The sequence below is a fragment of the Megalobrama amblycephala genome, linkage group LG24 (assembly GCF_018812025.1).
Source record: "Megalobrama amblycephala isolate DHTTF-2021 linkage group LG24, ASM1881202v1, whole genome shotgun sequence".
Lineage (NCBI taxonomy): Eukaryota > Metazoa > Chordata > Actinopteri > Cypriniformes > Xenocyprididae > Megalobrama > Megalobrama amblycephala.
In genome coordinates this window covers 13,293,793-13,310,935 of record NC_063067.1, presented here as the reverse complement: position 1 = coordinate 13,310,935, position 17,143 = coordinate 13,293,793, and the positions used below count along the sequence as shown (strand labels likewise).

At 36.5% G+C, this 17,143-nt stretch overlaps 1 protein-coding gene across 3 annotated transcripts in view; it reads left to right on the top strand.

Annotated features, from left to right (window-relative positions):
* The window catches only part of pax7b (paired box 7b), a 66,257-nt gene that overhangs the window by 42,056 nt on the left and 7,058 nt on the right, over positions 1–17,143 (top strand). For all 3 annotated transcript variants that reach the window (XR_007182945.1, XM_048178032.1, XM_048178031.1), the window contains exon 8: positions 15,257–15,506. Coding sequence is in view for 2 of the 3 variants with exons in the window: in XM_048178032.1 (XP_048033989.1) it covers positions 15,257–15,506 (250 nt within the window). In the remaining variant the exon portion in view is untranslated. The remainder of the gene's footprint in view (positions 1–15,256; positions 15,507–17,143) is intronic.

Genomic DNA, 17,143 nt, shown 5'->3' with positions numbered 1-17,143 from the left:
AAGAGGCTTTTAAAAAAAAAAGATGAGACCTGCTCAGAAGCTGCCAAGAAAATCAGGGGAATTTAAATCATATCCACTGGCAGAATGTTTTCTGCATGAATTTATTTCGTTTCTCTCTCTCTCTCTCTTCCTATCTTTCTTTTCTCCCCTCTCTAGCTCAAGCTGAGTGAAATTGGAGTCTTGTGCATGTGTTAATGAAACATAGCAGGTTTCTCAGGTCACACAAATACATATGTAAATTTCACATTCAATATTTTCATTGACTCTAGATGGAAAATAGTTTTTCAGGGGGTCTTTCGTTTAACCGTATGTGGGGAAAAACAGAAAAAAAAATATTAAGAATGATTTAATTATGATCGCCACAACATAGGCAAGTTTCAGCATTGGGGTTCAGAGAATTTGAATATCTGGAATGCATGAATCTGATTATTTTGAGGGCCTTTTGTAATTTTTCATGAGAACAAGGCTGTAATGTTGTAACATGTTTTTAACTTTGCTGTTTATCCCTTGTTTTTGTCTAGATTTCATTCATGAAAAATTAAATAAGGCATGTATAGTTTGATCCAGACAGTCTCATTTCTCCTTTCCTATATTTCTTTTTTATTCATTTACAGCATCTATTTCACTCTCTCTTCTCTTTTACCCAGAGAAGGGTTTTTATTCTCTTATATAGATGAAAGGCTGCAGAAGACAATAAAAGCACAATTTAAATTCAAAAGTGTTTGCGTGTGTGAGAGAAAGTGAGCTGTTGCATCCTGATAAATAAGGGATATAAGAGAATGTGATTTACATTTATCTCACAGAGGCAGAGCAGGAGATGAGGATTTAAGCGAGGCCAATACTCACTCACTGCATTGTGGGTGAAATGCAGGAGAATTAACTGTTGGATTGAAAAATACTATTACCTTTTTGTATTAGCTCAGCATTTACAATGTCTAAAAAAAACTGATTTCATGTATACATGCATACATAAGATGGATTCCATATAGTTTTAATCTCAGTTTCTTATGAAGAACGAGGAAATCCTCAAAAATATTTATAGATTTATATCTATTACTTATAGGTATGCCTGAACAATATGAACATACATTTCTGAAGAATATCATTTGGTTTGTTTTAAATAAAAATAAAAGGCATACTTTGCATTGTTTACATGTTTCTAAACAGGGAACAATGCATTGCACAGTTGGGAGGGAACACTAACAGAATTTGTTGTAAAAATTGTTGTATATCTCACCACTAGACTGGGAGTGAATGAAAGGATGAAATTTGAGGATTTTGCATTTGATGTGTTGATTTTTGGTGTGGATGGATTTGAACATGATAGCTAAAATATTTTATAAATAGAAAAGTAAAGGGTCTAGATTGATGTTTTTATTTTCCTAAACGATGACTAACCCAATTCTTGAGAAATCTCAAGGAGATTTTCTGTGTGATCATGAGTCACTTTGAACAGGTGCACTTTTGTGTGAGACCAGATTTTATTTTATTTTATTTTATTTTATTTTATTTTATTTTATTTTATTTTATTTTATTTTATTTTATTTTATTTTATTTTATTTTATTTTATTTTATTTTATTTTATTTTATTTTATGCAGAGTGAGCAGGGTCACTGGGTATGAACAGAAGAAAATCCAACAATTATGAACCTGCTCAAAACACCATGGATTGGGGGGGTCAGCTTTGTGCACATGCTTCCTGTTAGTTCCAGATGCCAGTCTGACAGGTGTGAAGTTATGATTAATACTACAGCCTCGCAAAACTACAACTGCCACTCACCCTGCCCGCTCCTTAGTTTATGACAGACTTTTGTATGCTTGTCTCATTGTTTTGGATTTTGTATGTAAAGCTACTATAGTTTTACAGTTTCTGTGATGTGGTTTTATAACATCGGAGGTTTTCCGCCTCCGTATCCTTCCCTCCCCCTCCCTCACGCTAGCTTGCCATCCTTAGCGATGGAGTCCCCAGCTGGCTGACACTAACTGCCCTGCTCTCTCCTCTCAGACTCCAGCTGAGAGCTATTTCACTATTTATTTACATGTAATTATCCCTATGAGGTGCAGATATTAACTCTGTCAAGAACAATTTGACTTGACATTCTTCACTAGGCCTGCTCCCTGCTGTTTTTAGCAAACAAACACCACCCCTCCTCCCGCCTCCTATGCCAACTCTCCACCTTGCATTATTCTTGGACGGCGTTAGCTGCTGCCGAGCCGCTCCTTGTGAAATCATTTAAAGCAGACGTTTAATTTGGCAGAAGCGGAGGCGGCGGCAGCGCGAGGCGTGAAAAGACCGGCGGGTGGGATGAGAGGTCAGAGGGGGATGTTTTTTTCCTTGTGACTGAATCTATCTCACATATCCGCAAACACTGAATAAAATAATCAGATTGCACCTCACACTTTTTCCTATTTCAGCTCATTAACCTTTGGTTAACTCCAGGCCTTGTAGCACTTTGGGACATTTAGGGTCCAGTGGTACTGAAAAGCCTTGTCCGTTTTTCACTAGAGCTGACTAACAATGATTGTTATGCAAGATATTTCTAGAAAAAAAGCTACTCTCTAAAAATGCTGGGTTAAAAACAACCCAAGTTGGGTTGAAATTGGACAAACCCAGAGATTGGGTTGTTTTAACCCAGCAGCTGGGTTAAATGTTTGCCCAACATGCTAGGCAGTTTTATTTAATTCAACTATTGTTTAAAAATTACTATGGCTGGCTTAAAATGAATCCAAAATTGGGAAGAAAAAAAAACAAGGTTGGAAATTAAAAATCAGGCACATAATTACTAGAGGCAACAACAATAATAATCAAAAGGTGAACATTTATTAATAAGAAATGTAATATGTTTATTGTGTAATTATTCATTAAACATATTAATAAATGTTAATTTTAAGCAAGCAATACAGCAGTTTTTAACAATAGTTGAGTTAAATAAAACTACTCAGCAGGTTGGCCAATATTTAACCCAACCTCTGGGCTAAAACAACCCATTCAATGGGTTAAAACAACCCGATCGATGGGTTTGTCCATTTTCAACCCAACTTAGGTTGTTTTTAACCCTGCATTTTTTACACTGTATAGTGACACTGGGCAGAGAACCAGACAAGGCTATCTATTCCTTCCTTCCTTTCTTCCATCCATCCAATACACTCTAAAAAATTCTGGGTTAAAAACTTGGGTTGAAAATGGACAAATCCAGCGATTGGGTTAAATGTTTATGTTTGTTTTTTGTAACTTTATGTACTGTCAACTATCAGTGATTTTTAAGTGATTTAGCATATTGATTCCCTATCATGTACTCTCAGAACCATGGGTTACTATACAGGGTTAAAAGAGCCATATGCATAATATTTCCTACAGATAACATGTTGCGAGAAGTGACAGCTTGTCTGGTTGCACGCTAATCGTTCTCATCTGGGCCCAGCTTGTCAATGCCCACTTTCTGTCACTGTCAATCACATGCCTAATTTGAAACAATTAAAGACTCCCCAGCCGCCTCACCCTCCGCATCTACCCTATATCGCAGTCTGTGCCATCCCCTCTCACAGTCAAACGCCCACCCTCCCACCTTCTCCGTTTTTGGCCGACTCTTCTTTTCACTTTCAATTAATGTGCTGTGGCCAATTAACGCAGTGACATCGAGCCAGGAGAGGAAATCATCTATGTCATCTGCTCCCTGCCACTAGGGGAGAGAGAGATCCCACAAAGGTCCCGCTGTAAATAGACTGGTCTTCTAATTACCCACCTCTGCCTCCAGCCGTGACAAAACCACTAATTGATTTTATGCAATAGTGTTTATTTCAAAAATGGCCATTCTGTCTCTCGGGTGGGGGTCTTGTGTTGCCTCTCAGGCTGCTCACCTTTCAAGGCGACTGCACTGATCTCATGATGGTCTGATTCTGATGTGTGAGTTCATGTATGTTTAAGAAGACTCATAGTGTCTTCCCTAGTAATGTTGGTGATGATATATGGAAACAAATTTATATTGCATGATTAGCCACTTGATATCTCAAGGTTTTATACTGAACAATATCACAGAAGCTACTTTATATAGATTCTTTATAATGATTAATGCATGTGTAAAAGTGAATGGTGTAATTTCTGAAATTGCAATCTGTTTGTTTGAGTGTCCTGAGCGGATTCAACGTACACTACCGCTTTTTTATTTGTTTTGATTTTTATTAAAGAAATTAATACTTCTGAATTGATCAAAAGTGACAGTAGACATTTATAATGTTACAAAATATTACATTTATTACATTGCATGTTACATTTTAAAATAAGAAAATATATGAAAGAAGAGACATTATAAAAATTTTACTGACCCCCAACTTTTGAATGATATTGTCCTATGGCGTGAATTTGGGGGAAAGACTTAATTATAAACTAATAATTATATGGAGATTATTTGATTATTTTTTTTAAATTGTTTTATTTAGTGTATTATTATGATTATTATTTGTAATAAATTATTTTTTTCACAGTTGTTGTTCACCTTGGAATTGTAAGGTTCTATCTGACATTTTTTTGTCAAAATTAAGTTATTCACAAACTGTAAAATTAGTTTTTTTTATGATTTGTTATAAGAACATTTTTCTTTTGTCAAATCAACTTAGATAATGTTGTTCAGATAACAATATTTTGAGTTTCTGTTGATTAAACCACTTGCCTTCATTGTATTAACTCAAATTTTTAATGTCAATGAACTCAAATTTTTAAGGCAACCAGGTAACTTTTTAAGTTAAACCAACAATTCTTTTTTTACAGTGCATATTCTTATTCTGTGACAACTTATTTACATTATGTGATGTTTTTTATGTGGTGTACGTTTTGGGACTTTTTATTTAGAAAACAAAAAGGTTCTATCTACAAAGTCAAATGGAATGCAAAAACTTTGAAGCTCAATATCCCCGATAGAACCCTATAATTCCAAGGTGGTGAATTCTGTGTGGTTTCACTTGTGCAGAAAGACACACTTTACCTTTCACTAATCAGCATTGAGTCATGATTGTGTTGCCCAAATCTGGGTGGAATTACATCATTCCTCAGAGCATTCTAGAACCACCACGCTCAAATGTCCACAATTCCATTTATGTATTTGCCTGTTTGCTATCTTGCCTCTTGACATTGTTTGCTAGTTGATTCTGGCATTGTGGGTGTTGGGATGTTTGAGGATTATGGTTTCTCTCTGGAAAGCGACTTCCCGACAAAGAATGGCAGCGCTTCTTTAATTACGGCGGCATTGCATCAGATATTGCCCCTGAAATGTAATGCCGAAGTCTGTGAGTGTTTTTATACTCGTGTCACTCAAGAGAACATTGTGCTCTGTTTCCTAATCCTCAAATCCAATATCATTTTTGGAAGCAATGTCTTTTTTTATGTAATGTATTCATAACACATACATCCCCCTTAAACCAGTGTATGTACTACAGCTGATCTATGTAAGAATGATATTAAGACTTGAGGTCTAGAAGGGTAGGACATGTAACCTTTAGCTGTGCAGATAGCCTTATGATATCACCCTTGTAATTCCAGCTTTCTGCACAGGTGACATTTTCCCAACATGCCTGTGTATATTCCAGTGAAATGAGAGCTGCTCTCTTATACACCAGCAAATCCAGTCTTGGACAGATTAAGCTGAGTGTGAATGTGCGTAAAAGAGAGATTTTGTGTGTGTGCAGATACAGGGCTGAGTTAGCTGGCACATAGACACACACTGTCCTCCTAGAGTCTCCACCCACATTTGTCCTACTGCTCTCTCTCTCTCTCTCTCTCTCTCTCTCTCTCTCTCTTAGAGCAGGTGGACAGGCCAGATTCTGGGCTGTATTGTCAGGGATTCTGAGTGTCTTTTTATGCTATTATACTGAGGACACCTACAGAAAAACCTTCAGCACTAATAACACTTGTTATTCTTAGACAAATGAGGTTAAAACAGATAGATTTTATATAAATTATATTACTGTTATATTAATAAATGTTATATACAGGGAGTGCAGAATTATTAGGCAAGTTGATTTTCTAATCATATTTTTTTCCCAAGCACATTTTACCAATTCCAATCCACATCAATCTTAATAACTACTATTAATATTGTTTTTAATCATTTATAAGTGATATATAATTGTTCATGAAGGCTGGAAATGAAAAATGCCTTATATTCAGGTGTGCAGAATTATTAGGCAAGTTTTCTTTTACAGGCAAAATGAGCCAAAAAAGAGATTTAACTCAGACTGAAAAGTCAAAAATTATTAAATACTCATGAGAAGGACGCAATACTAATGCAATACTAGAAATTGCAAAGTTAAAGCATGACCAAGGGACAGCAAAATGCTCATTGGGTCAGCGGGGTCAGACAAAAACAGGTGGAAAAGAAAAGACACATGTTAACTGCAAAATAATTAAGAATTATGTGTGAAACCATCAGGAAACCTTTAGTATCCAGCGCCACCATTTTCCAGAACTGCAACCTACCTGGAGTCTCCAGAAGTGCAAGGTCTCAGGATCTCAGAGACTTAGGTTAGCTAAAGAATCCTAAAAAATGACCCGCACTTGATAAGAATCACAAGCTGAAGTGTTATAAAATACATGAAGACTGGGTTTTTATAGGCCTTATAAACAGACAGCTTGAGAGTGACTCCTGAAGGACCAGCACCACATCCTCTTGTACCACTGTTTGAAGAATTTATCTTCCAGAATCTGGCAGTAAGTTTTGGAAGATCATTTTTAGTCCATCTCTGCAAGACAGACATTTCAGGATAAGAGATGGACTAAAAGTGAACTCAAACACCTTACTGCCAGATTCTGGATAAATTCTTCAAACAGTGGTACAAGAGGATGTGGTGCTGGTCCATCAGGAGTCATTCTCAAGCTGTCTGTCTATAAGCCCTATTAAAACCCAGTCTTCATGTATTTTATAACACTTCAGCTTGTGATTCTTATCAAGTGCAGGTCATTTTTTAGGATTCTTTAGCTAACCTAAGTCTCTGAGATCCTAACACCTTGCACTTCTGGAGACTCCAGGTAGGTTGCAGCTCTGGAAAATGGTGGCGCTGGAGACTAAAGGGTTCCTGATGGTTTCACACTTAATTCTTCACCTTAATTCTTAATTATTTTGCAGTTAACATGTGTCTTTTCTTTTCCACCTGTTTTTGTCTGACCCCGCTGACCCAATGAGCATTTTGCTGTCCCTTGGTCATGCTTTAACTTTGCAATTTCTAGTATTGCATTAGTATTGCGTCCTTCTCATGAGTATTTAATAATTTTTGACTTTTCAGTCTGAGTTAAATCTCTTTTTTGGCTCATTTTGCCTGTAAAAGAAAACTTGCCTAATAATTCTGCACACCTGAATATAAGGCATTTTTCATTTCCAGCCTTCATGAACAATTATATATCACTTATAAATGATTAAAAACAATATTAATAGTAGTTATTAAGATTGATGTGGATTGGAATTGGTAAAATGTGCTTGGGAAAAAAATATGATCAGAAAATCAACTTGCCTAATAATTCTGCACTCCCTGTATGTACAGGTTATATATATGACATACACTTCATATTAGTATAACATATATAAAAATGTATACACAGATTTGAACAAAAAATGGTGTAGGAATTCATCAGAAATTGCTAGTAAATTTCACAAATAATTAGAGTAAAAATTGAAATGGCAAGCAACACATTGAATTACATGTGAAGTTTTAAAGTAGAAAGAATGAAATAGTATTTTTGTGTAAGACGTATACTCCAATATTTTTTGTTTTATTTACAACTTCGAAAAATCTTTTTTACAATGTACATTTAAAAATAAAATGTATATTTTAAGTATATATTTATATTATTTTCTATGGTTACACTGTAAAAAAGAATTGTTGGTTTAACTTAAAAAAGTAAGTTACCTGGTTGCGTTAAAATTTTGAGTTCAATGAAATTTGAAAATTTGAGTTCATACAATGAAGGCGATTGGTTTAATCAACAGAAACTCTAAATATTATGTTATCTGTTAAAATTCTGTAACCCCAAATTTACCAAAACATTGTACCATTTCTCCAGCAAGCCCTAAAAAGCCATTCTTTTAATTCCCCACTCCCCAAATGACAGTAGTTTATGTAGCGATTTAGTGATTATTGATATATCACATTATTAATAGTGTACTGTTATTAAGCTGTCTTCTGTGGAAGTGTTTAGTTCCAGTTTTGTTAAATTAGCCCCTTTTAGAGACCAAAATCACTGTCATCACATTTCAGTTTTGTTCCAGCTAAGCATGAGCCTGGTTCCATTTCGGCACAAAAAAAATTTCCAACAAAGAACCAAGTCACGTCAAACATTGACTCAGACAAAAAATATAATTTGACAGTTAAGGAAATTATGGTAGTGTGAAAAGCTTTCTTTTTTATTGCCACTGCACTGTTTGTTTATCTGAAAGGATGCACATTGTATCAATTTCCAGTTTTACATTTACACTGCTGCAGGCTAGAGGGCTCTGAAGTTGAGAGAATTAATTACTTTTTATTATTATTTATAAAGTAATCTATCTGTCGAGAGACAGAAAGTGAAAGGGAGAGAGAGAGAGCAAGAGGAGCAAGGGAAAGGAGAAATGCCTGCAGCTATGTCCTTTAAACTGGATCCTGCCTGGCATTATCTGCACTAGCAGCTCTCACACAGACCGACAACAAATGAAAGCCTAGCTACTGGGGGGATGCTTCACAGAATGAAAGAGAGCGCGAGTGAGAGAAAGAGGAAATAGTTGGGTGGGGGGGTTGAGGGGTGTGGGGGTGGGGGGTTACTTTGAAAGGGCTCAAGAAAGTTAAGTGTGTCTCAGCCGGGGTGTACGTACTGTGTGCTTGTGTGTGCCGGGCTGGATTTGTCCTCTAGTGTTTGTGGGCCTGGAGAGTCGCACTTGCCCGGGGATGTTGTTTGTCAGCCAGATTGATTGGCAAATATTCCAGCTTCCTCCCACCAGCCCTATCAGATACCAAAAAGGTTACACATGTGGAAAGGATATTGATTTTTACTTAGCAATGGTAGTATGGCAGGAAATAATAGATTACAACTCTGCATCTGGCTGGACTATCGGTTATAGTCTTAGGTTCTAACTGCAGGCAAGGTTATCCAAGTTATTATTTATCATTTTTGCCCTTTAACAGAATCATCGCCTGATATTAAAAGTTTATTCATACAGTATAAATGAATACAGATAAATATGCCAAATGAATACCACATTTTCTCCCAAACAAAGCTTGTGAAAAAACTAGGTTTGAATAACCATAAAAATACACATTGATAGTTACATGAAACATCTATGTGGGCAAATTTACTATTTTATTTTTTGAATTTGATTTATTTTCCCCTTTTTTGCCTTTTCAACCATTTTATTTGATTATTTTTGCCATTTTTATTTTTATCATTTAATTTTATGTTCAAACTGAGGGCCAAAGTTGTTTTCTATGCTAGTTATCTAACATGTATTTATCCTGTAACATTTCATTTCATCCACTGAAAAATAGTACAGCTTCTAAAAAGATCTGTATTCTTAAAAATAGTTTTAATTTAGCACAACGATTCCCATGACAGAATTGTGGCTGAGAAATGAGCCCTTTCTAAAACAGAGCCAGACTCTGTCGTTTCTACCCCTTCTGTTTTGCGGTTGTCCCACTGTGAGTGCAGTAGCCCATGTAAAGAGTTCACAGGCAGTCCTGCTGTTTGTTAGTGTTTGTGTTGTGGCTCCATGTGCACTTTAAGTTGAATGTCCTAATTACAGCTGGCTGGGCGTTGCGGTTTAAGGCAGGCCTCTCTCCGCGGTGCACTGTGCGGCGAGAGGATTGAGCTGACAATAGTCTCACCACGTGCTGCCTCTCGTGATAAAAGCCAGGCTCTACCTCTCACCGTGCTGGAATATTCTCCGTTTGCCACTTTAATTGATGTCAATAAGGTTATGCTAAATTTGAAGATTTGAATAATTTGTCTTCCAGCACAATAATGGCATCACCCAGGCTACAGGCTGCTTAAGCGCAGGGCTGAATGGAGGTGTCAGGCACCCGGCGCTCTCCCACCTCTCTGCCCACATTCTGGGCTGACACCCCTTGTGTTGGCGTCCCCAGCTCATCTGATTAAAACTCTACTCCTGGGGAGATGCTGAACTTACATAGGCTCAAGCTTTACTATTAGCTCAAATTACCTCATATTACAGTGAAACGTCAGTATTTGGGGAATACAGAGGATTACGGAATTTTATGACTTCATTGCGGATTGCTGGAAATTCTTGTTATTCTTAAATGGGCAGAGGTATAGATATAAAAACATTAAGAGTATTTCACATAAAAAAAAAAACTCTACTCACCCTGATATCTTTCCAAACTACTTTTGCTGTTAATTTTCCATGAAACACACAAAAAAAGAATTAATGAAGAATCTTCATGCAGCACTTTTCCATAAAGCCACAGTCACACTAGACTTTGAGCACACAAAATGGACGCTATAACAGTCGTGATATGACATTACACTTTTTTTTATAAACATGAATTCAACATATAACAAATAGTAATACATTACATTCAAAATGTAAAAATTTACAATCTACTTCACTTTACTGCAAAAAATATGCATTCTTTTAATTTAGCCAAGAGGTCATGCCATGAAGTATGGATCGTCTACTGGTCACACTTCTTCACGTGATACAAATTTGCAGGTGAGAGTTCACCAAACTTGAACTTTGGAATGCAGCGAAATGCAACACTTTTCGCATGAGCTTACATTTCCAATCTGACCCATTCGCATGTGTATGAATGGAAGTCAGTATAACGAAATGTGTAATGTGACTGCCCCTTATGTACAGTGGCATGAAAAAGTATGTGAACCCCTTGCAGAATCTGCAAAAATGAGAATTATTTTAATAAAATAAGAGGGATAATAAAAAATGCATGTTATTTTTTGTTTAGTACTGTCCTGAGTAAGATATTTTACATAAAAGATGTTTGCATTTAGTTCACAAGACAAAACAATAGCTGAATTTATTAAAATAACCCCATTCATAAGTATGTGAACCATTGAATCTCAATACTGTGTGTGGTTACCTGGATGATCCACAACAGTTTTTTTGTTTTGTGGTGGTTGTTCATGAGTCTCTTGTTTGTTCTGAGCAGTTAAACTGAGCTCTGTTCTTCAGAAAAATTCTCCAGGTCCTGCAGATTCATCAGTTTTCAAGCATTTTTGCATATTTGAACCCTTTCCAGCAGTGACTGTATGATTTTGAGATTCATCTTTTCACACTGATGGACTCAAACACAACTATTAAAAAAGGTTCAAACATTCACTGATGCTCCAGAAGGAAAAAAAGACACATTAAGAGCCGGGGGGTGAAAACTTTTGAATTTAAATATCAAGGTAAATTGTACTTAATTTTTCTGCCGGGAAACATGCAAGTATCTTCTGTTGGTTCCGAAGGGCAGTACTAAATGAAAAACAATGATATGTAAACAAAATAAGAAGAATTGTGACATCTTCATCCTGTTCAAAAGTTTTCACACCCCGACTCTTAATGCATCGTGTTTCCTTCTGGAGCATCAGTGAATGTTTGAACCTTTTTTAATAGTTGTGTTTGAGTCCCTCAGTTGTCCTCAGTATGAAAACACAGATCTCAAAATCCTATAGTCACTGCTGGAAAGGGTTAAAATATGCAAAAATGCTTGAAAACTGATGAATCTGCAGGAGCTGGAGGATTTTTCTGAAGAACAGAGCTCAGTTTAACTGCTCAGGACAAACAAGAGACTCATGAACAACCATCGCAAAACAAAGAAAAACAGTCGTGGATCATCAGGTAACCACACACAGTATTGAGATTCAATGGTTCACATACTTATAAATGGGGTTGTTTTAATAAATTCAGCTATTGTTTTGTCTTGTGAACTAAATGCAAACATCTTTTATGTAAAGTATCTTACTCAGGACAGTACTAAACAAAAAATAACATGCATTTTTTATTATGCCTCTTATTTTATTAAAATAATTCTCATTTTCACAGATTCTGCAAGGGGTTCACATACGTTTTCATGCCACTGTATGTTTATAGTGACCACATCTGTCAATCTAGCTGTGATCATCACAGTCATGTGGACATCTTAAATTTCACAATTTAAAAACTATCTGAGACATATGGCCACTTTTATAATGCTTTTATGGTGTTTTTTTTTTTTGGAAGCTCCAAAAGCATAATAAAGGTGTCCATTCGACTCAGGAACTATGTTCCAAGTCCTATAATAGCTTTTTGTGATTAACACAATTTGTGATAATTCGTTAAATCAGATATGGCACCAATGGTGAGGGTTGGATGTCAGTTAAATGTCATTAGGCTATAATATGTCGTCTAACATCAAAAACAAAATATTAAAGTCGCGATAAAACGGAAGTACGGACACATCTTTTCTTCGGTATTGTGATGTATATCTGAGTGAATTGTGAAAAATGTGCTGTGACATGGTTCAATCTGTTGGTTGTTGATTGGATGGAGGCAGATCTGAAAGCAAGCTTGCAGATGGCTGTAAGAAAGGGGCGGGGTTTAAATGATGGGAAGTCTGACATCAATACAGAGAAATCTGTTTCATTTTTATTAAGAATTACGAGGTCAAAAAATTAGAAAAATAAAAGAAACATGCACGGATGAAATGTTCACAATAAGATATAGCACGCATTTCGAAAATATATAGGGTGAATTTCCTTTCATACCTTCTTTAAAAACTGCATCCCACACATTCAACACAATAGTGCTGCATACAGACCTGAGAGTTTCATTTAACGGCTGGAGCTGAATATAATCAGACCTCAATTAAGCGCCTGTTAAGTCTGTCTCCCCTCCAGCTGCCCATTCAGCCCCCTGTCGGGCAGGCGGTTTGCCCCTGACCCATCGCCCCGTGTCCAGGGTCAAACACCAGCGCTCAGCGGCGTGACAGCCCGCCATGTGCTTCCCTATTAATTAACACATTTCCCTCTCTCTCTCCACTACCTTCATCAGAGGAAGTCTGCTTGGCCTGCTCATATCATATATCACACGCGCCACGACTAAGAAGAGGGACTTTCCGCACTCGAATGGCCCAACATGCTCTGTTTCAAGTGCCCTTTTATGTATTTAATATGTTTCAAGTGCTGCATATTTTCCTGGAAGCTTTGGGAGGATATTAGTCTAAATTCACTTATCTGTTTAGGCCATGCGTCTGAGCATGTATGCACACTGGTGGGTTGTTTCCTTGCTGTAGTACATTGGTTTATTTCCCAATGTGCAGCTGACCATTCTGAAGTCCTCTGTCAACTCCTGGGTTGTATCAGACTTCAACAAATAGCCCATGGATGTTGTTTTGAGCGGTGCATGTGGGCTTGATTTCGCTCGCAGCAGCTCTGTGATGGGCTAATTGGTTTAGCAGGTTGGGTCCTGAGACGGCTAAAGGGCAGTGGGGCGTAGCGAGCCACAACGTGAACCTGATGTTCAGGAGGATGCTTTGTTTCAGTCTGCGGAATGGGAGCATGTGGCAGGCAGAGCAACCTCCTTTCACACACTTTTCCCCCCCTCTGTCTCCACCCCTTCTATCCGGTAGCTTTCACATCGGTTTTCAAACAGTTTTTTGTGAATAGGTACATGTGAATAAGTGTGTGTGTGTGTGTGTGTGTGTATATATATATATATATATATATATATATATATATATATATATATATATATATACATACACACATATACACATCTATGATCTATATATCTATGACCAAAATTATAAATATTCATATTACAAATGCAAAGAATTAAATGTGCCTTGATCTAAGGCCATAGCCATGTCTTGAACATTGGGGTTCCAAGGTTATTTGGATTTTTTTTTTTTTTTTATTAAAAGTAATTAAATAATTAAAAGATTTAAAGGGAATTTCAAGAATAACAAAAAAGAAATAAGAACGGTACAAGGTCCAGGTCTAATAAATTTAAACTATTTTGCAAATAATAAAAAATATATTCACTCTTATTTGTCTAATATGTCAAAAACACAAAACATTTCTTGTCTTGTCACATTCAGTTATGAATTACATTAATCATATTATATTAATCAAATAATAGCATGAAAACGTCACATTGGAATTCGCACTAGTCTTCTGTGAACAGTAAGCCCCGCCTTCTTTTATTTGATTGGCCGGATCACTTATTCTGACAGTGATGAGCGATGTTAGACTGCTGAGGTAAACCAGCCTAAAAATTTAACTTTTAAAACTTTTTTTGTCATCCTAACAACAAACAGAGTAGTTCATAATGGAGTACAGTAGAGCAGCATCAATAATATCAAATATTGGGATTGACCATTTTTAATTATTGGGGGAGACTTGTCCCCCTTTAAATGTTTATGGTGGTTACGGCCCTGCCTTGATCTAATGCATAAGGCAAACAACTGAATGCAATGGAGTACCCTACATGTCGAGAAATTACACTAAAGGGGTACCCTGTGCTTTAAAAAGTGACAACGTGATGAGTTGGAAATGAGAATTTGTTTAAATGACTGATATGATGGCCATCACAGGAATAAATTACATTTTTAAACATTAAAATAGAAAACAGTTATTTTAATTTGTAATGATATTTGAAAATATGACTGTTTTTAGTGTATTTTTGATCAAATAAATTCAGCCTTGATGAGCATAAGAGGCTTCTTTAAAAAAATAAAAACTTAATGATTCCAAAATTTGGACTGGTCGTGTACATATATTAAAATATTACTATTGTTATTGCACAGTACTATTGCACAGTTTACAGTTTGCTGTAAACAATATTACATGAAACAAGGACAGACCTTGTCAAGTGTCTAATCTCCCAATCTCTGGGGGCATCTACTGTTTATGAGTGTTTATTATTTTAATCATTCATGAGGTTTGAGACTTTGGGATGGCTGAAGGCTCCAGATTAAATTCTCCCTGGGAGCTTGTTATAAAGAAAAGCCTTAGGATAGACAATCCTGGCACTCTCTGAACACCCCCCTCAACCACCCAGCCCTACACTGGTCCCTTCTGTCTCTGTTATTTATGCTGACACTGTTTTCAGGCTGGTAAATGCTCCCTTGGGATGCAGGAAAGGGGTCGCTGTGAAGATGTTTAACCCCTATCAGGGATGAGGCCTTGAACTTTGAGTGGCATGTAGTGACCAACGATGATTTGTGACACAGATTTACTGCCTATGATGAAGTGTTTTCCTTGTGTTTTTGCTGATCCTGCCTCTCATTCCTTTCTACCCACCAGGTGATGAGCATCCTCAGTAACCCCAGTGCTGTGGCCCCTCAGCCCCAGCATGAGTTCTCCATCTCCCCCCTGCACAGCAGCCTGGAGGCTTCCAACCCCATCTCAGCCAGTTGCAGCCAGCGCTCCGAGCCTATCAAGACCGCCGACAGCCTCGCCTCCACCCAGTCCTACTGCCCTCCTACGTACAGCACCACCAGCTACAGCGTGGACCCCGTCACTGCGGGCTACCAATACAGTCAGTACGGCCAGAGTAAGTGCCTCTCTACTTTTATACCTTAAATTGCTTTTTTTGTCATATTTAACCCCACAGCCCAATCAGTAGGACTTGTATTCTTCATTTGTAAGTTTCTTTATATAAAATAAGCATCAGCTAAATGAATAATTATAAAAATGTAAATGTAAGTTACCAGTTCATTGATGCCAAACCTGAAATGTATTCCTTTAAACTCCTAATAGTAACTTCTTTTTTAATATTACACTGCAGTGATTTCTCATCCAGGGCACTGAGACCCACTATGAGGCCTTAGAAAACTTTTAACACAGTGTCTATACCAAATTTTTGGTGCATCGCATTGCGCTGCGCTGGAACAGCTAAAAGCTGTCTACACTGAATGCGATTGCAAAGCACTTGGACTACGTCAGAAATAGAACAGGGAATTCGTTTACTGTCAGGAATTTGTTGTGTCGCGCCACATCCAGTGTAGACAGTATCACTGATTTTTAATGGGTTCTATTATCTTTTGACGCGTCGCGCCGCATCGCTAGTGTACGGTGTACACAAGGTGTAAGGAGGCTTTAAGATGACTTAAAGTTATTTAAAATAAGACAAAACAAGACAACATTTAAAAATCAAGATGTAAACTCAAATTATATTGTTGTTCCCTCAACAACTGTCATTTTTATTTAACAATCAGGATTCCCACACTGTAAAACATGATTGTTGGTTTAACTTAAAAAGTAAGTTACCTAGCTGCCTTAACTAATTTTTTTTTTGTTTAACTGAATTCAAAATGTTAATACAAAAACAGAGATTGGATTCATCAACAGAAACTCAAAATATTATGTTATAAGAACAAGATTAGTGAATCCAAGTTTATTTGACAAAAGAAAAAAGTTCATGAAAATAGGTCTTGGATATAAGCTGGATGGGAATTTTAAAAGAGTGATATATATTTCTAGTCATGTCAAGCTCAAAATAAACTGCTGTTTGTCTGTAAAAAAACAATTAGGAAAATAAAAGCTATCACGAACGACTAAATTAGTTGGTAATAAAAAGTGTAAACCCTGAAGAACATGCAACTATTTTCTGTATTTTAGTTTCAGTAAATAAGAATGTTTAAAAAGAAATAGATTAGGGTCCTTTAAATGTTGTCTTTGACAGTGGGGGGCGTTGGAGTCAAAAAGTGGATTTTCTTCTATAAAGGAACTGAATATGTTAAGTTTATAAAAAGAGAGGAGATTGCAAATAATTATTAAAAACTTTTGACCCTGGGACTTTCTTTAAGAAATAGTTAATTCATTTAATTCATCCCTGTGTTGACTTACTTTCTTCTATTGAACGAATTTTAGTTAAATATCATATAGCCACTAAATAGCTAAATCTTCCAAAAAATCATACAACTAGTAACAGAACTTTTTGAACAGTTTTCAGATCAGTTGATCTGGTTTACAAAAGTGACGTGAATGGTTCATTCATTAATTAATCAGATCTGGTTCTTGAGTTCTAACTGACTCTGAAGCTTAAAATTTAGGTCTGTTCCTACACAAAGCTAACATATGACACAAGAAGACTTCATGAACCACTTTTATGAGGCTTTTGTGGTTTCACTTTCTATTATATGGAAAAAGAGTACCTAGTAAGTTATTCTTTAAAGTATTTACAAATCA